Source organism: Oratosquilla oratoria, chromosome 7, assembly GCF_046742065.1.
Source record: "Oratosquilla oratoria isolate Oo_2021 chromosome 7, ASM4674206v1, whole genome shotgun sequence".
Classification (NCBI taxonomy): domain Eukaryota; kingdom Metazoa; phylum Arthropoda; class Malacostraca; order Stomatopoda; family Squillidae; genus Oratosquilla; species Oratosquilla oratoria.
Window position 1 is genome coordinate 82,618,846 of NC_134783.1, and position 21,381 is coordinate 82,640,226.

Consider the following 21,381-nt stretch of genomic DNA (forward strand, 5'->3'; position numbering starts at 1 on the left):
GTCCCAGAGCTGTCACAAGGCTCTGACTCAGCTCAGTTATCCTGGGGCTCTGGACCAACTTTGCAAGAAAGTCGACCTCCACATCAACGCTGAATTTCTTTCATCTTTCAACTCCTTCGCATGGAGTGACGTCATCGTCAAAATCGACGGACAGCTTAAAAGCAGTGTGTGTGTGTATGTATACACACACACACACACACATATATATATATATATATATATATTCAATTGATCAAATAAAAAAAAATTGTCGAGAATATAACTTGTGTTTTGTTTACAGAATTTCTCAGCGTTGCCATAGTAACGAACAAATTGAAAGTAGAAGTTCAAGAACAAATTCATTTGAACAAGAATGAGTTTGTACTCAAATCAGAGTACAGACGGTAGAATTAGACGTCTGCTGTCTGATACAGTCGAAAACTTATCAGAAAGAATTTTCCCAAATATATCTTCAAGACATTTTCATGAACCGTCTGCAACAAAATTCAGTAAGTCATGATGTTAAGGATTGATCATTCATTGAGTGGAAGTCATGTGATAAATTTTAGGGGGATCTTATAGTATGAATATAGATAATTTGTATAAATTATGTCTGTGATAGATAAATAGGTGCTTATAAATACGTCTAGGTTAATAGTAATGGCGGGGCTGACGCATGATTGTCAAAACAGGCTAAATCCGAGCAAAACCTGCTGAACATCAGCGAAACCAGATAATATGTACCTGTAAAATGTGTTGAAATAACTGACTGTTATATTGTAAATTTAACTCGGTTTCGAAAAATGTTATCCTTTTTTGCCTAATTACATTGGTTCCTGAGATATTCATATTGACCAGTTTCTTGAAATGATACCTACCAAACTGCACAAAATCTTAAAAAACCCTCAACATTGAAAATAGTTACATTATAGTAAATTAAGATGCATCTTAATCTACATATACCAAAGGCTCTTTCCCCCTTACATGGGGGATAGCCAAAAAGAAAAAGGCGTAGAAATCACTCCCACCCATTTCATTTCCCATATATTCCATTCCCCTCCACCCTCCTCCCTCCCTCACATCTTGGCACCTCCTGGATGACGGGTCATCCCTGCATCCTGTCCACTGCCCTGGGTCAGAAGCAGTGTCGCAAGACACAGCACATCCACAGCAAGGCCGCTTCATAAATTCGGCGACCCACCCTCTCCGTCCCCTCATGCAGGAAAGGAGAAGACGGGGAGAAATCCCTTCGGGCTGCGTCAATTTATTTTCTCATACATACTTCCTCACAGCCTCACAGACATACATCACAGCCTCATCTATACACAACCCTTCTCCATTCACCCCTATCTTAACCTAACTTACTTTAATCCAACCAAACTGACCTGACCAAATCTAACCTAACTTAAGAAATAGAAAACTTCATGATCATGAGCTTTACAAGTGATACTGGTGGAATATTATGAAACTGGCCATTATTTAAAAAAAATCATCAGAAAAGTAATATCTAGTTTCACCATTAGAATGAATGGGTCAAAATACATGTATATAGAAAGTTTCAGCAAGCTATGATAACATTAAATGAAGGGTTTTGCCAGTTTTGATTGGTTTCAATAAAAGTTACATCAATAATATCAAACTGGCCTAATTTATTATCGGCTGTTGTTTTGAGTTTCACTAAATGGAAAGGGTAAATTTTTAGTTGTGCACACCTACGTGATATAGCAATGGAAAATTAATTATTCATTTTTTAATTATAATAGATCACCGTAATATGCGATTTTCTTGGCAAAAATCAATAACAAAAATGTTGCTAAAACTATTTACTAAGGTGTAAAGTCGTGGTGGTTGAATGATACACCATGTTTGTTTTGATAGATGCCGAGGTTGAAGAAATGAAAGAATAATAAATTAGTCTATTTTAACCTAACCTAACCTAAGTAACCTACATAACCTAACCTATATTTAGTATTTTGGTACCTCAAATTCTAAAGATCATCTGGGTTGTTGTTGTCATCACAGATGCTGACAGCTTGATTATTATTGTACCTTGTGTAATTAACAGACGACGGCAGAACCTCGTGTTCTCTCATATAGTCCAGGGAAGCCCCATTTTCTTTGTAACAGCACTTATTAACATCACCTGGAGTTGGAGAATGCCCAGTCCACAGCATGAAAGCCATTTTCTGATAGTGACTGGACTGGCATGGTGTCTGGACCATATCCTAGCAGCTTCATTCTTTAGTAAATTTGCATGTAGAATTTTTTTTTTTTTCTGCCAAGAAAATTGCATATTACGTTCATGTATTATAATTTACAAAATTAATATATAATTTTCTAATGCTATATTGTGTAGGTGTGCACAACTAAAATAATACCATGGAAAATCCACAGCCTCACAGTGGCCAGATCACTTTGGGAAGAAACTTCCAACTATTATCTGTTATATTAGTGTGGGACTGTTTCCATGTTACTGGCTCAGAGTGATAGGGGAATGGAAGCAGTCACCAATTATCAGTTCCTCATATATGAAAAAATGTAAGAAATACAGTAAGAATTGACAGCGTGAGATCTTGAGCCCAGTCTGAAACTGAGTGTCAGCATCTCAGGGCTACACTTCCTGTTGGAGTTCAGGGTGGTTGATGGGATTTGAAAATAGGGAGCTTCATTCTCCCATCTTATAGGACCACCACATGGAGGTACCTGTCATTGGTCTCTGGCCTAACCATCTCCTACATTAACTACTGTGTATAAATGTAATCCCACAACTTTGTGTTGCTTCTGCACTGGTGGCACACCATATATACATGTGATGATATTTGAGATCACATCTGAACCTAATGTAATGTGATATGAAGTTTTCTTTGTCTTGGGAGTGATTCTTCAGTGGGATTGATATCTAGGGGAGTTGGTTGAATTAATAAATGTGTAGGTCTAATGTGTGGTGTTTGTTTTGTGATATGTATGGATATGTGTGGGTGCTGGAGAGTATCATGGAGATATGCCTGCCTGCAAAGACTTTGCTGATGCACTGGCTGGACAGTATTGTTTATATATTGTAATAAGCATGGCAAAAAAATGCTATGAAAGGAGATAAAGATTTTACTTTACATATCTTGGATGATGGGATTTCCTTGTGGCAGTTCACAAATAATCAAAATTGCAAATGGTAAAATCATGAATGTTAAGGGGTGAGTGTGCAGACAACCACATTTAAAGTCAGTCATAAAGTGTTTATGCCAAAACTAAAAAAAAGAAAAAAATTGTGTTTGTAAAGATTTTTTATCATTAGTACAATTTGATTCTAAATAAATCTGTTTACCAATCCAGGCAGTGAAGTAGTGTCTAGTCTTCCATTCCAAATGAACCTGTACTTCTCTGCACTCTTCTTCCCATTCTGGTTCATCTCATCAGTAGTTATGTTACATATGAAGGTAAGTTGAAAAATAATACTTGTGACTGCATTTTTTTTAATGTATAATATGTTAAAAACCATATTTGATGGCATGTAAGACCCACAGGCATATAAGACCCAACCCTCTTTCAGCAAAGAATATCATGAGAAATATTGTACTTGTTTGTTATGACTACATTGTACTAAGATGCTCATATTTTGAAAAATACCATGTGCACAAAATGACAATGGCTTGTGGGGATATCTAAGAGTTTTCAGTGTTTGATAATAAATTGCAGTGATGCCAATGATGATCATTGTCAGTGTTACACACCATTATTACCCCAACTTTGTTTCTTTCTAAAGTTAAGACATTTTCACATAAAACTTTCAAGAAGTATATGGTAAGTGTTACATGATTAGACAGTATCATGTTATTCATGCATACAAGATAAGAAATGATTTTTATGCAACATTTTAGATTTGGGTGCTAAATGAAGATTCCACCACAATTTTTGTGGTAAGGTAATGTTGGGGCGAGTAATATATGGGGTGATATGTACAGTCGCATCTGAGAAAAAAACTATCTCCTGTATGATGACATCACATTCTTTGATGAAGATCAAGATGCCCCACAACAACACCATTTTGATATGGCACCTACTTTCTCATTGTGGTTACCAGATACAATTTTTTTTTTCTCCAAAGGTCCAGTGTAATTTAATGGGTTAAAGATATAATGTCGCATAATTGTGAATGTCATGATTCATTTGGTATACATTTGAATAATGACAATAGCCATATTAACGTGGTTCTGATTAAAAATTGTGGCCAAACAAACGAAAATGGCTCCTTGTGGTTGGGGACCATGTGTACAAGGGTAACTCATACAGGAGAATTTTGGATGTGCTCTTTTTTTTCAAAATGAGTATTAAAACATTACAAAAAGTGTTTATTTGTTGAGATAATGATGAAATAACATACCACATGGAAAATTGTGCCCAAAACATCAGTGAAACTTGTTTTTCTTTTATTTTACTTTTTCAGATATACATTTTTAAGTTCCATGAAATTACAGTTTAGATAAAATATGAGGTGTCAATTAGATTGTACATGTCACACCACACCCAGTATGTGTTGCCCCTATATAGGGAGCAAACTGCACAAAATAAAAAATATTTTCAAATCCTGAAAAAACATACCTGCCTTAACTGGGAAACCTTGAGGTGGATTTCAGACTTGGCTAGATAGTTGAAGTTGATTTTGCACCCATTGTGATTTCTCTCACCTCAAAGATTGAATTTTGAGAAATATTTTTCCACTAATAGTACAACTCGCCCTAACATTACCCTAATTAAAATTTAATGAAAATACCTACAGTTGTGATAGTAATGAATTTTGTGATTACGATATTTGAGCAAAATGTATTGCAATATTATGGAATTGGGTTTGATACAAGTACTGTAGCCTATGATACCTGAGTAAACTTTAGCTAACCAGATACCTTGACTTCACATGTGATACCTAAGGTAATTTCTTCATCTATATTTTTAAGACAAAAAGTGGGTCTCATTTGCCATAAAAATATTACTTTGTTTACAGACATATATGCTGGAGTAAACTTAACAGCTAGAATATGAGTTGGATTTAATTATTTATTAATTTATTTTTATTCATTATTAAGTAAATTATGTGACAAGTAAGAAATCAGTAGGAATATTGTACTAGTTAGGAAAGTAGTGATAGGAGAAATATTACTTCACATCAATAGGTGTGCTAATATTATTGTAATAAGAGAAAAATGGAAAATAATAAACCAGACATATTGAATAAATGGCATCCCTCGAGTGAATTGAACTGGAGACTACAATATTTCTAATCCCCAGTTGAGTGACCATGGCTTCTATTTACGGTACCTAGTTTTACCTAGTTGTATTTTACGGGACGAAAGCTATGCTCGTAGTGACCCATTTTCGTATCTCTCCGCATCCAGTTTATTCTTAAAATCATGTATAGTTTTGGCACTCACTGTTTCTCCATATAGTTTTTTCCAGACATCAATCACTCTATGTGGGAAGCTATTCTTTTTCAGGTCTCTTCTGTAACTGTCCTTCTTTAGCTTCTTTTCATGTCCTTTTGTTTCTCTTCTGTCCCATTTTAAAAAGTTGTCTCCATCGAAAATTTCCATCCCTTTCATAATTCTGTAAATGGTCAACAAATCACCTCTTTCTCTTCTCTGTTCCAGCGTTGATAGATGTAATTTCTCCAATCTTTGTTTATATATCAAATTTGATAGTGTAGGTGCCATTTTTGTCACTATTCTTTGGATTCTTTCTAATTTTCTTATGTTCTTTTTTGTGCCAGGTGCCTATAGTGTTGCAGCATACTCTAGTTTAGGTCTTATTAGTGTAACCACTACTTTATTTACCATTTCTTCATCCATGTAGTTGAAGGCCACTTTCATTGATCTTAATAAGTTAAAAGTCTCTCCAAATAATTTATTGACATGTGTATCAGGTGTCAGGTCACGTGAGATGATCACTCCCAGGTCCCTTTCTGAATCGACTTTTTTGACTTCCTTGTTTCCAATTTTATATTGACCCGATATTCTATTTTTGCTTTTTCCAAATTCCATGATGCTACATTTCTTAATGTTGAAGTTCATTTCACATCTCTGACTCCATTCCCATATTTTGTCTAGGTCTTTTTGTAGCGATCTGCAACCTTCTTCTGTGCTTACTGTCTTCAGCAATTTGGCATCGTCAGCAAAGAAGTTCATGTAACAATTCACTCCCTCATTGATATCATTTATATATATGGCATACATTAAAGGAGCCAATACAGAGCCTTGCAGGATGCCACTCTTCATATCTTCCCAGTTTGAATTTTTGTCTCTAAGTACCACTCTCATTTTTCTCCTATTTAAGAAATCCTTCATCAATTCCAGTAGCTTACCTTGTATTCCTCCTATTATTTCAATTTTTCTTATTAATTTTTTTATGTGGTACTTTATCAAATGCCTTCTGCAAGCCCAAGAAGGTGCAATCTGCCCAGCCATCTATTTCTTGTATTATCTCAATTAATCTCAAAAGCATATTAAGTTTGTGGTACACGATCTTCCACTTCTAAAGCCAAATTGTTTGGGGTTTACTATTCTATTTTCTTCCAAGTGTTCGTTCCATTTGTTTCTGATAATATTTCACATATTTTTGCTACTGTGCTTGTCAGGGATGCTGGTCTGAAGTTTGTAGGATCTTCTTTGTTTCCTCCTTTATATATTGGTACTATGTTTGCATCTTTCCAATCTTGTGGTACCTTTCCTTCTTTGAGTGAAAAGTCTATTATCTTGTATAATTTGTCTTTCAGTTCTTCGTCTATACACTCTTTCAGTATCCAATTTGCAATTCCATCCGGTCCATGCGATTTCTTAACATCTAAGTTTTTTTATTTGGTCTCTTATTTCTTTCTGTGTTACCTTTATTTCATTCATTTTGGGGGATCTTTCTTGTTGTCCATCTTCCCAAATTTGTGAGCTCTCAATTAAAAAACAGACCTGAAATGTCTGATCGTAACTTCTGCCATTTCTGTGTCATCTATATATTCTTTACCTCCTTCACACAGTTTTACTATTTCATGTTTATGATCCCGTATAAGTGTTGTGGTAATTAACCTGACACTTCCTGGGCACACTTGAACAGTCAAGGTTATATACGCTCTTAATTCACCAGTTCCTGTGTACTTTTGAATTCACCAACCCCAGGGCCTCAATCTATTGCCCAGGTTTCTCCTGAAGGAGAACTGCAGCTTTCAGGAAACCAGCCTCAACTACTGGTTCAACCCATAAATTATTTAGTAAATAGATATTTTTGTCTGGAAGGAGTAAATGTAGGGTATTGTAGCAGTAGGTGCTCTGTGTCTTCTGTGTGGTGGCTGAATCTGATGGAATTGAAAACTGTTACCAGGCCAGCTCTATGTTGGTACTGTTTTAATGCAGTATGGTGACCTGAATGTAGTTGTGCGAGCGCAATTTATCTTGTGAGTTCTCTGTTGGTCACAATTCTGGGGGACTTTAGTAAAGTATAGAATTTAGCAGCTTGTGGAGTGTTTTTGTGATCTATGTATGTGTTTTTGTGTAAATGTGTTGCAGGCTACTGGGAGCAGGTTTTTGTAGATGCTTGAATAGATCACTGATAGAATTATTTTTATGTTGCATTCAGAAGGCTGTGTTTGAGTAATATGTGAAGGGTGTGTGGAGAATATTATGACTTCTGACAAATTTCCCATCCCTTTTAAATACATAATGCTAATGGTGTAAGTTTAATCTAGGTGACCAACCCACAGAGTTAATTCTGGGATACTCCTGTCAATTTTTGCAACATTCATAGAATAAAAAAACTATATGCCTGTGATTGGTAGGGACTCATCAAGCCTTGAAAAGTACAATGGCATCACAAAGGATAATGTGTCTTTGTGAATACGTTATGATTTATTTATTTTTTTATTTATTTATTTATTTTTTTTTTTTGTGAAGCCCACCTTTACCTCTAACCACTCACTCTCTCCATTTCTAATCATGACGCATGCCTTACTACTCTTGTAAAAACTCTTGACAGCTCCTAAAAGCTTTCCTCCTGACCCATATATCTGCAATACCTCCTACAGTTCCTCACCAATTACTACCTGTGTTCCTCTCCTAATCCTCTCAGTCAAGACCCTCCCATAAGCCTTCGCCACTACACTTAACAAGCTGATCCCTTTGAAACTACTACACTCACACTTGTCCTCTTTTCCCTTGTAAAGTGGAACTGTACAGGCACTCCTCCAGTCCTCTGGCACTCTACCTTCTCTTAAACAAACATTAAATAACCTCACCAGCCAGTCCACCATCACTGTACCTCCTTTTTTCAGGCATTCTGAATGACATCCATCCAGACCAGGTGCCTTACCTGCTCTCATCATCTTAACAGATGCCTTCACTTCATCTTTCCTTATTTCTTCTCCATTTTCCTCACTCATCACTGTCATTTTCTTAGTACTTCCCACTGCAACTACCTTTCCCTCCCTATCCTCCTTCATATTTAGCAACTCCCTAAAATACTTTGCCCATCTTCCTCTTGCTGCCTTCTCTTCCATTATCATTTCTCCATCTGCACCTTTTACCTTTTCTTCTCTACTTGATTCACCTCCCCTTCCTCTCTTAATTTCTTTCCAAAACATCTTTTTATTACTTTCAATTTTTTTTGTCATATGCTTACCCCATTTCACATCTGCTCTCCTCTTTGCGTCCTTTATCTTATGCTTTACTTCTCTTCTTTTTACTTTGTACCTCTCATATGATTCCCTCAACCTAATTTGTAACCAGTCTGTGAAAACTCGTTTCTTCTCTTCTACAATTTTCTTTGCTTCCTCATCCCACCACTCACTACCCTTCCCTCTATTTCCTCACATCCTCCTTGTTCCACACACCATCTTTGCACACCTTGTGACTCCCTCCTTGAACCATCCCCAATCCTCCTCCACTCCTAGTTCTACTCAATCCTTCACTCCCTCCCACTCCTCTCTCAGCTGCTTCTTGTACTCCTCCTTTTGTTTCTCATTTAAGCAGTTCACTCTAAGCACCTCCCTACCTTTTGTCCTTTTCCTCTTTCTCCATCTATCCTCCACTCTCAATTTCCACCAGAAAATTATCTGATATTCCCCCACTCTCTCCCCTTAGAACATGTACATCCTTAACTCTTCCTACTATACTCCTATTTACCACTACATAGTCCATTAATGCTCTATCTACCACCCTTCCATCCACCACCCTCTCCCATGTGTACTTATGCTTGACTTTCTTCCTAAACACTGTATTTGCTATCATCAACTCTCTTTTGAGACACATCTCCACCATCAACTCTCCACTACGATTCTTTCCTGGAACTCCACACTTCCCAACCACTCCGTCTATTGGTTCATTTCCAACCCTAGCATTAAAGTCTCCCAATAACACTACATTGACGTTCCTCCCTAATCCCTCAATGCACTCATTTAAATCTATCCAAAAAGCCTCCCTTTCCTCTACGCTCTTCTCACTACCAGGCCCATATACACTTACAAAAACCCACATCTCCCCAGCTTCACCTTCATCCACATTAATCTTGAAGAAACCTTCTTCCACTCCACTATGCGTTTACCTATCTCTTCACTTACTAGTATAGCCACCCAGTCTCTCCCTTGTCCTCTCTTCACTCCTGAGAACCTCTCAGCTACACTCCCAACCTCACACTCACCCTTCCCTTTCAACTTAGTTTCACTCAAAGCAAGCACATCCATCTTTCTTCTCACAAACATACTACCTATCTCTTCCCTTTTACTCTCATCTGTACCATATCCATGCACATTAAAAGACCTAAACCTTAGGGTACTGGTTGGAAAACTCCCAGAACCTCTTATGCCTTTACTTGTTTTAGGAATGCCCCCTGTGTGGCTACAGGGAGAAGGATACCTAGTCCTAATCCCTGTCCCCATTTTAGTCGCCTCTTATGATTCAAGTTGGAATATTTGGTGTCAGTATTCTTTCCCCCCACCACAGGGAGGTAGCCAAAAAACAAAGGCATAAAAACCACTCCCACCCATTCCATCCCTATCACACTCTGCTCCCCTCTACCCTCCTCCCTCTCTCTTACCTTGGCACCTCCTGGATGATGGGTCATCCTTGCATCTTGTCCACTGCCCTGGGTCAGAAGCAATGTCGCAAGACACAGCACATCCACAGCAAGGCCGCTTCATTAAATTGGCAAAAAAAAAAAAAAAAAAAAAAAAACCACCTCTCCATCCCCTCATACAGAAAAGGAAAAGACAGGGAGAAATCCCTTCGGGCTACGTAAAATTTTTCTCGCACATACTCCCTCACCCCCCATCCTCCACCCAATCCACCTCATGCATCACAACATCATCCATATACAACTATTTTCCACTCACCCCTGTCTTCTGTCTTCTCCTGTCCTTCCTCAACAGACATTCCCCTCTTCCCCAAAGCCCCTTTTGCCTCATCCATCCATCTCATCCTAGGTTGCCCCCTCATGATCACTCCCTCCACACCTCTTTTACTTGTCTTTCTTCACTCATTCTTTCCATGTGTCCAAACCATCCCAATACTCTTTCATCCACCCTATCTCCCAACTCCCTTATCACCCTCGTTCTCCTCCTCACCTCCTCATTTCTCACCCTATCCAGCCCAGTATCCCCTATCATACTTCTCAGACACCTCATTTCAAATACATTAAACTCCTCTCTTCCTCTCTTATGTTCCATGTTTCTGCCCCATACAGTGTTGTTGGTCCAATCACTCCTTCCTACAATCGCCTCTTAGCATCCATTCCTAAATGTCTATTTCTCATCACACTTTTTAATCCACCAAGGCATTTACTTGCTTCTCTCAATCTACTTTCTACCTCCACCTCCTCTCCTCCCCTTCCTTCCACATTCGTACCCAAGTATCTAAAACTATCCACTTCCTTCAGTCTCTTTCCCTTAATACTCACTTCCAGTCTGCTGCCACTTTCACCCCTTGTACATCTCATCACCTTACTTTTACCCACATTTATCTTCAATGTCCTTCTTTCACACACACTCCCAAATTCTGTCACTAACTTTCTCAATCCCTCCTCTGATCCTGCTACAAGCGCAGTGTCATCCGCAAACAACAGCTTTCATATACTAAGCATTCTTGAATACTAATTTCTTACAGCTTGATATGCTTAATTGCTGTATTTCAATCTTAATACTAATTCTACAGCTACCAATTCACTAAATTAATTGAGGTCATAACCACAGATGTCTATTTTAATTTATATTAATAGCTTATTTACTCTAAAAAATGCCTTTGTTGGGATTTATTCTCAACACCCTTTGGGCGCCAAAGGGGCATGTCTTGATTACAATTGTGCATTGTCAGTTAGGGATTGTCTTAATCTAATTGCCTTTTAGGCTGCTTGTCTTATTGGATGTACTGATGGTGTATCATTCTTGCCAATGGATTTTTCACCTGTCAAGGGTATTGGCTCTTGGGAATGAATTTCTAAGGGAATTAGTTTGTCCAGGGTTCTTATACTAATTATCCTGTTGCATAACATATCTAGAATGCATACATTTTCTTCTTCATCTGCGTATAGTTTAACAATACATCTTAATGGTCACTCATGTTGTGGTCCATGTCTCTTCGCTATCACCACTTCTCCAACCTTGGGTGGTTTTGTTTACATTGGTTTTGAGGAGCCATAATGTTTTTCTCTCTAAGAAGTCAAGTAGTACCTTTTCCAAATTCTTTCAAAATATGTGATAATTGATGATAGGCAGCTGTGTCTTGCAATAAATCCTGTATGTCCCAAGAAGTCTGAGTCAGATGGATCAGATGTTACCAGTGGTGGATAGGGCTTTATGATTCTCCCATATAAAAGATGATTAGGAGTCAAGGATTCTACGGGTCCTTCTTCATTGAGATATATTAATGGGTGATTGTTCAACCACATTTGTACTTCCCACATAATTGTTTCCAACCCCTCCTGAGAAAATCTTTTCTTATACAAGACCTTCTTCAGGCATGACTTGATTAAACTGATCATGCATTCATAAAAGCCTCCATTCATGGTGCTCGAGGGGCTATGAATGTCCATGTTATGCTATTTCCTGTCACATATTTAGAGATATTAATATGGTCTAACAACCCCTTGAAGAACTTGGCTCCAGCGACAAAATTGGACCCATTGTTTGAAATTACTGTTCTTGGGAATGAATACAGTGCACAAAATCTCCTAAAGAGGTTCAGAAATGTTAGGGTCAATATGTGGGAGGCTAACTCTAAATGCACCAGTCTAGTTGTTGTGCATGTGAATAAACATATGTAATATTTGTGGGGGGGTTCTATCCTCCATCCTTATGAGTGTGTTAGGTCCTGAATAATCTATTCCTGTATGAAGGAAAGGATGCTCAATTGTCATTCACTCAACAGGCAATGGAAGTGGACCTGGGTATTCAGATTTCCTACCCTCAGCCCTCTTACAGGTCACACAATGACTCAGTATGGTCTTAATGATTTGATGGCACTTTGGCATCCAATGATACATTCTGATATGTAACTTTTTTTTTTTTTTTAATGCCTCCATGCAGATACCTTTCATGTACATGGGTGAAAAACAAATATGCTAAGTAACTTTTAGTTGGGATAAGGATAGGGAACTTGGTATCATGATCAAAAGAAGGACCAACTTAAAAGTTTTGGGGCTATGCAATATGTGGAGAATGTTATGACTTCTGACAAATTTCCCATCCCTTTAAGTACGTAATGCTGACAGTGTAAGTTTAATCTAGGTGACCGCTCCACTGAATTGATTCTGGGATACTCCTGTGAATTTTTACAATGTTCACAGAAGACAAAAAACTACATACTTATTGAACCCTGAAAAGTACAATGGCATCACAAAGCATCATGTGTTTTTGTGAATATGTAATCATTTTACTTTTTCTGTTTTGTTTGGATGTTCCATTAAAACATAGTATTGTAATATACCGTGGGCTTGGGGCCACTTGGTGATGATTTTCTTCGTCTTTGTTCTGGTGGTGGTGATGTATGTGTCAACTTAGGACATGGTATGGGGGATAGGTATGGGAATGGAGGGAAGGATAAAGGTACATGTTGAGGGGAGACTGGTTCTCTCATAGAATGTGTCCCTTCATTGGTTTGCCACACACTTCATCACATTTACACTTCACACTATCGGGTTTATATGAGGTCTGTGATTGGGGTAAATTTCATATCACTCACCAGTCATGAATCACTAACACTTCTGGTCAGTTTCAAATCATGTCTCGGACTTTGTAAAAGGGGTCTGATGCCATGTCGAATGCCTAGTGGCCTTTGACCTCTTGTTGCCAAAGGTCTATGGGAGGAACAACTTCACCTTAACTGATGTAGAAATGTTGCATGATACATACAATAGATAATCCCCATGTATGGGAGTTGGAGATAGGTAATACACCAGAACCAATTCTCTAGACGGAGAAGTCACTAGGATGGTAAATAAAAGTATTAATAATGAAAATTATATATCAATAACTCAACATTCCTGGAGAGGGTAATCAACCATGCATGGTCCTATGATGTTGAGTCTCTTACATAACGCTTTATATAATGTTTTCGTATATGTGAATAAAATGATAGGCTACTCTATCTAAATGGAAAAAGTAAAGTTGCATAATTTGTTATACATGCTTTCATGTACTAAGAATTCTAGAATACAGATTTCATACAGCTTGATATGCTTAATTGTTGTATTTCAATCTTCATCCTAATTCTGCAGCTATCAATTCACTAAATCAACTGAGATTGTAACCACAGATGTCTATATTAATTTGTAATAATAGCTTATTTACTCTAAAAAATGCCTCTGTTGGGATTAATTCCCAACAGGGTGGGAAGGTTCAAAGTCTTCAATGTAGAACTGTGTGCCCATTTCCATGTACTATGAGAAGAATTTTAGTTTGGGTGTAGATGTTCTATTGGTGTTGTTCTAGTGCAGCTAGTTCTTATTCTTAATGTTTTAATTTTTTTTGTATTATTTGTAGACTCTTGTTTCTTGTAATTGTTAGATACCATATTGTGGATGCATAGTTAAGTGAACTTCCATTTCACTATCAATCTTCCCCTCAAGTTCACTCTATCCACAAACATAACATGCTGAATGTTGTTTATTGTCTTGCAGTTTGCTTATATCAGCAGTTTGTATCAGTTTATTCTGGTGGCAATCCATGCATCAGTGCCAGTTATTGAGATAATTCGTTTATACATTGGACACATTGGGAACTTCGAGAGCAAGGTATGTCAGTTGGTGTAAGACTAAGTTGATTTAGTAAAATGCTTTAATTTTTCTTTCTTTTCCTTATCACTCATAATAGCTTAGCTTTGTAAGAACTTGGTTTCAACAATACAGTGACAAACTTGTATACTTTGTTATGGCTAATTCTAAGTAATTTCATTCATCTGGGTGCTGGACCCTAAGATAGAAACTAAGTGTCCCTTCACTTTAGAATCCACTCCTTAACTGAATAGGAAAAATAATTAGCATTAGTAAGAGCTAAATGCAATAAAATGCACCACCATTGTGAGGGTTATTGATTGAAATATGTTTCTCTCCAAATTTAATTTCAAATAGTGATTTGAGTAACTAAAAGATTTTACATGCATACACATACACCAAAGGCTTTTTCCACCTTAAAAGGGAGGTAGGCAAAAAACAAAGGCATAAAAACCATTCCCATCCATTCCATCCCTAATACACTCCACCCTCCTTCTTATCTTGGCACCTCCTGGATGACAGGTCATCCCTGCATCTTGTCCACTGCCCTGGGTCAGAAGCAGTATCACAAGCCACAGCACATCCACAGCAAGGCTGCTTCATTAAATCAGCAACCCCCCTCTCTGTCCCCCCATGCAGAAAAGGAGATGGGGATAAATCCCTTTGGGCTGTGTCAAATTTTTCTCACACATACTACCTCACCCCCCATTCCACCTCATGCATCACACCATCATCCATATACAACCATTCTCCATTCACCCCTATCTTGTGTCCTCTCCCATCCTTCCTCAACAGACACCCTCTTCCCCAAAGCCCCTTTTACCCCATCCATCTATCTCATCCTAGGTCGCCCCCTCATGTTCACTTCCTCCACATCTGCCCTCCATACTTTTACTAGTCGTTCTTCATTCATTCTTTCCATGTGTCCAAACCATCCCAATACTCTTTCATCCACCCTATCTCCCAACTCCCTTTCCACCCCCGTTCTCCTCCTTACCTCCTCATTTCTCACACTATCTAGCCTAGTAACCCCTATCATACTTTTCAGACACCTCGTCTTAAGCACATTCAAACTCCTTCTCTCTTATGTTCTATGTTTCTGCCCCATACAGTGCTGTCGTCACAATCAATCCTTCATACAATCTCCTCTTAGCATCCATTCCCAAATGTCTATTTCTCAGTACACTTTTTAATCCACCAAGGCATTTACTCGCTTCTCTCAATCTACATTCTACCTCCACCTCCACTCCTCCCTTTCCTGCCACATTTGCACCCAAGTATCTAAAACTATCCACTTCCTCCAGTCTCTCTCCCTTAACCACTTCAGTACGGGACTTAAATCTCGCGGGCAGCAGCCAATGCCAGCCATACGACGTGTCGTAATAATACTCGCATCATAAAATATAGTCACCGCTTATATCGATCGTTCTCTCTTTCACCCGCAAATTTTGAAATCCACAGAGAATGGGATTCAGGGCGCATTTGGGAGAATGTAAAAACACAGGGGCGACTACAATAAATATAATCAAGACGCCGATATGGCAGCGTCGCGAATCCACTTGCTCCTCATGACGCCTACGTGTGCGGCACCGTATGGAAGGGGTTAATGCTCACTTCCAGTCTGCTGCCACTTTCACCCCTTGTACATCTCATCACCTTACATTTACCCACATTTATCTTCAACTTTATTCATTCACACACTCTCCCAAACTCTGTCACTAACTTCCTCAATCCCTCCTCTGTTCCTGCTACAAGCGCAGTGTCATCCGCAAACAGCAGCTGGCTCACCTCCCACTTTTCTCCATTTTCTTTAATTATCTCCAATCCCAAGGGGTGGCTATACTAGTAAGTGAAGAGATAGGCAAACGCGTAGTGGAGTGGAAGGAGGTTTCCTCAAGGATAATGTGGATGAAGGTGAAACTGGGAAAGGAGATGTGGGTTTTTGTAAGTGCATATGGGCCTGGCAGTGAGAAGAGTGTAGAAGAAAGGGAGGCTTTTTGGATAGATTTAAATGAGAGCATAGAGGATTTAGGGAGAAATGTCAATGTAATAGTACTGGGAGACCTTAATGCTAGGGTAGGAAATGATCTAGTTGGTGAAGTGGTTAGGAAATGTGGAGTTCCAGGAAAGAATCATAGTGGAGAGTTGATGGTGGAAATGTGTCTAGAGAGTTGATGATAGCAAATACAGTGTTTCGGAAGAAAGTCAAGCATAAGTACACATGGGAGAGGGTGGTGGATGGAAGGGTGGTAGATAGAGCGTTAATGGATTATGTAGTGGTAAATAGGATTATTATAGGAAGAGTTAAGGATGTACATGTGCTAAGGGGAGAGGGTGGGGGAATATCAGATCATTTTTTGGTGGAAGGTAAGTTGAGAGTGGAGGATAGATGGAGAAAGAGGAAAGGGACAAAAGGTAGGGAGGTGCTTAGAGTGAACTCTTTAAATGAAAAGGAAAAGGAGAAGGAGTACAAGAAGAAGCTGAAGGAGTGGGAGGGAGTGAAGGATAGAGTAGAGGTAGGTGTGGAGGAGGAATGGGGATGGTTCAAGGAGGGAGTCACAAAGTGTGCAAAGATGGTGTGTGGAACAAGAAGGAAGGGTAGTGAATGGTGGGATGAGGAAACAAAGAAGGTTGTAGAAGAGAAGAAGCGAGCTTTCACAGATTGGTTACAAAATAGGACGAGGGAGTCATATGAGAGGTACAAAGAAAAGAAAAGAGAAGTAAAGCAAAAGGTAAAGGAGGCAAAGAGGAGAGCAGATATGAAATGGGGTAAGAGTATGACAGAAAATTTTGAAAGTAATAAAAAGATGTTTTGGAAAGAAATTAAGAGAGGAAGAGGAGGCGAATCAAGTAGAGAAGAAAAGGTAAAAGGTGCAGATGGAGAGATGATAATGGAAGAGAAGGCAGTAAGGGGAAGATGGGCAGAATATTTTAGGGAGTTGCTAAATGTGAAGGAGGATAGGGAGGGAAAGATAGCTGCAGTGGGAAATGCTAATAAATGACCGTGATGAGTGAGGAAAATGGAGGAGAAATAAGGAAGGATGAAGTGAAGGCAGTTGTTAAGATGATGAAAGCAGGTAAGGCACCTGGTCTGGATGGATGCCATGCAGAATGTCTAAAAAAAGGAGGTACAGTGATGGAGGACTGGATGGTGAGGTTATTTAATGTTTGCTGGAGAGAGGGTAGAGTGCCGGAGGACTGGAGGAGTGCCTGTATAGTTCCATTTTACAAGGGAAAAGGGGACAAGTGTGAATGTAGTAGTTTCAGAGGGATTAGCTTGTTAAGTGTAGTTGGGAAGGCTTATGGGCAGATCTTGATTGAGAGGATTAGGAGAGGAACAGAGGGAGTAATTGGTGAGGAATAGTGTGGATTTAGGATGGGTAAAGGTTGTGTAGATCAGATTTTTGTGGTAAGACAGATATGTGAGAAAGCTGTAGGAAAGGGGAAGGATGTTTTTTGGGCTTTTATGGATCTGGAAAAGGCTTAAGACAGGGTAGACAGAAAGGCACTGTGGGAGGTTTTGCGGATATACGGGATAGGAGGAAAGCTTCTAGGAGCTGTCAAGAGTTTTTATGAGGGTAGTAAAGCTTGTGTAAGGATTAGAAATGGAGAGAGTGAGTGGTTCGAGGTAAAGGTGGGACTTCGTCAAGGATGCATTATGTCGCCCTGGCTGATCAACTTATACATGGATGGGGTAGTGCGAGAGGTAAATGCAAGGGTAGTGGGTCAGGGATTGGAGATGGTTAAAAAAATGGAGAAAAGTGGGAGGTGAGCCAGCTGTTATTTGCGGACGACACTGCGCTTGTGGCAGGATCGGAGGAGGGACTGAGGAAGTTGGTGACAGAGTTTGGGAGAGTGTGTGATAGAAGAAAGCTGAAGATAAATGTGGGTAAAAGTAAGGTGATGATATGTACATGGGGTGAAAGTGGCAGTAGACTGGAAGTGAGCATTAAGGGCGAGCGACTGGAGGAAGTGGATAGTTTTAGATACTTGGGTGCAAATGTGGCAGGAAAAGGTGGAGTGAAGGTGGAGGTAGAATGTAGATTGAGAGAAGCAAGTAAATGCCCTGGTGGATTAAAAAGTGTAATGAGGAATAGACATTTGGGAATGGATGCTAAGAGGAGACTGTATGAAGGAGTGATTGTGCCAACAGCACTGTATGGAGCAGAAACATGGAACATAAGAGAGGAAGAGAGAAGGAGTTTGAATGTGTTTGAGATGAGGTGTCTGAGAAGTATGATGGGGGTTACTAGTCTAGATAGAGTGAGAAATGAGGAGGTGAGGAGGAGAACAGGGGTGGGAAGGGAGTTGGGAGATACGGTTGATGAAAGAGTATTAGGATGGTTTGGACACATGGAAAGAATGAGTGAAGAAAGACTAGTAAAAGAAAATATGGAAGGCAGATGTGGAGGGAGTGAACATGAAGGGACGTCCTAGGATGAGGTGGATGGATGGGGTGAAGGGGGCATTGGGGAAGAGGGGAATGTCTGTTGAGGAAGGACGGGAGAGGACAGAAGACAGGGGTGAATGGAGAATGGTTGTATGTGGATGATGTTGTAATGCATGAGGTGGAATGGGCGGTGAGGTAGTATGTGAGAGCAAAATTTGACGCAGCCCGAAGGGATTTCTCCCCATCTTCTCCTTTTATGCATGGGGGGACGGAGAGGGGGGGTCGCCGATTTAATGAAGCAGCCTTGCTGTGGATGTGTTGTGTCTTGTGACACTGCTTCTGACCCAGGGCAGTGGACAAGGTGCAGGGATGACCCGTCATCCAGGAGGTGCTAAGATAAGAAGGAGGGTGGAGGGGTGTGGAGTGTATTCAGGGATGGAGTGGGTGGGAATGATTTTATGCCTTTTCCTTTCTGGCTACCTCCCTTGTAAGAGGGAAAAAGCCTTGGTATATGTATGTATCTCCAATCCCTGACCCACCAGCCTTGCATTTACCTCTCGCACCACCCCAGTCCAGGTATAAGTTGAACAGCCAGGGCAACATAACACATCCTTGATGAAGTCCCACCTTTACCTCGAACCACTCACTCTCTCCATATCTAATCCTGACACACACTCTACTACTCTTGCAAAAATTCTTGACAGCTCCTAAAAGCTTTCCTCCTATTCTGTATATCTGCAAAAACCCCCACAGTGCTCTCCTGTCTACCCTCTCATAAGCCTTTTCTTTCTTCAACATTCTTCTCCCTACCAGGCCCATATGCACTTATAAAAACCCACATCCTTTCCCAGTTTTACCTTCATCCACATTAACCTTGAAAAAGACCTCCTTCCACTCCACTACACGTTTACCAATCTCTTCACTTACTAGTATAGCCACCCCTTCTCTCCCTTGCCCTCTCTTCACTTCTGAGAACCTCCCAAACTCACACTCGCCCTTCCCTCTCAACTTAGTTTCACTCAAAGCCAACACATCCATCTTTCTTCTCACAAATATACTACCTATCTCTTCCCTTTTACTCTCATCTGTACCATATCTATTAAAGGATTTTAAGGGATGTAAACATGTTATTTTTTTTTAGTAGCTTTTCACTTGCTGTATATGATAGAAAAGTTGTATATATGGTATCCTTTTGTATGCATCTATTGATAGACACTAAGAACTATTCAGTAGTCAAAGAATAACCATATTGCTTATGGGCTTAAAAGCCTACATTGACTAACTAATCCAAGCTGAGCATCTTCATATTTTTTGTCTGGCTGCTTCAGGCAATATTATTACCTTTAGATAATCCTGTGGCTAATAGTTAAACACCATTTTTGCAGTAATAACTGTTTGATCCTAGTGGCTACTCAGGTGACCACAGACTAAGGCTCTTGATTTAATAATTCTGTAATAATTTCCTATTTGCTACCATGAACTTCTTTTATGTTGGAATTAGGTTCCTGAATTGGCAGGCAGCTGGCTGCTGACCCTTCTACTACAGTTGCCACTCCTGCTGTTCCTCCTAATTGTTCCTGGGACAAAACTTTTACCTCTTGACTATGCAGTGAGCTCCATTTTCCTTGTCTTTGTTGCATTTCACCTACTGACAGGATATAAAGCAATTAATATAACAGCAGCACACCAAGCACGATTATATCATATATATACTTTGATTGGTGATGGCACAGTTGAAGAGGAATGAAGTACGTAATGTCTAGTAACTAATTCAATTGAATTCTTAAATTCTAGTACTAGTTTTAGCAACAAAGACAACTATATGATCATCTTTTTAAGGTTATAGGGTACTCCATTCAATAATTTTAAATTAACCAATTTATGATCAATGAGTTATGTAACTCTTGTATTATAATTTGTGTAACTTGGGGATCTTAATACACATTCTAACTTGAACATATACATACATAATTACAGGAGGAACTGTCCCATAATTTTGTGAGGTTTGATTATGTGGCCAGATGAATTTTGTAGTTTATAAGTTTTGAGAGATTAATGAAGGCTGTGAAATTATGTTATACATAACTATTAGCAACAATGCTTTATAACTGAATACAGGAACTGTATTTCAATAATATTAGGGTTAATTTATATAACTTTATAATCAGTGAGGAATTCTTGTAAGGTTAGGTTTGTTTTTACTTCATTCTTATTCTGTAAGAATGAATAGTTTTAAGGTATTTTGTTTTATTTTTATATTTTTCAGGTATATCTATATTTGGAAGTAGTATTTTTTATATATATTTTTGATAGTAATATCATGGATTATGTATTTATGAATGAGAAAATGTATGTTTTCACAAATACAGGTTTCATAAGACTGAGTGAATGTTTGAATACAGAAATATATATTGTGATGATCCTTCACACTTGTCTTTCCTTAAACCTTTCATCATGCAGTACAACTCATCTTTGGAGCTGCCCTGTACTTGATAATGAATAATCCCTACCACTAAGTACCCTTAACCATAGGTACTATATCTAAGGTTGGCAAGGTGAACTTGTTAAGTGAAATTACAAAGATTTATTTGGCCAGTCACATGATAGATATGTTAGGTGAAATCAAGGTGAAACTGTAAGGCAATTCTTGGTTTCAATTCAGCTTTTGAAGCTTTAGTTGTGAGAAGTAGTGTGACCCACAGATCACTATTCCTGGATTGCACACTGGCAAAGGTTTTCAAATTACGTAAATGTATAATGGCCCCAAAATGTTACCATACATA

The 21,381-nt window shown here is 38.9% G+C and overlaps 1 protein-coding gene across 1 annotated transcript; it reads left to right on the top strand.

Annotated features, from left to right (window-relative positions):
* Positions 1-297: 297 nt before the first annotated feature.
* Positions 298-21,044, top strand: LOC143027238 (transmembrane protein 17-like). Its single transcript, XM_076188482.1, has 4 exons — positions 298-488; positions 3,310-3,413; positions 14,116-14,229; positions 20,100-21,044. The coding sequence occupies exons 1-4, from the start codon at positions 353-355 to the stop codon at positions 20,343-20,345; spliced, it is 600 nt and encodes a 199-aa protein (XP_076044597.1). The 5' UTR covers positions 298-352; the 3' UTR covers positions 20,346-21,044.
* Positions 21,045-21,381: the final 337 nt, after the last annotated feature.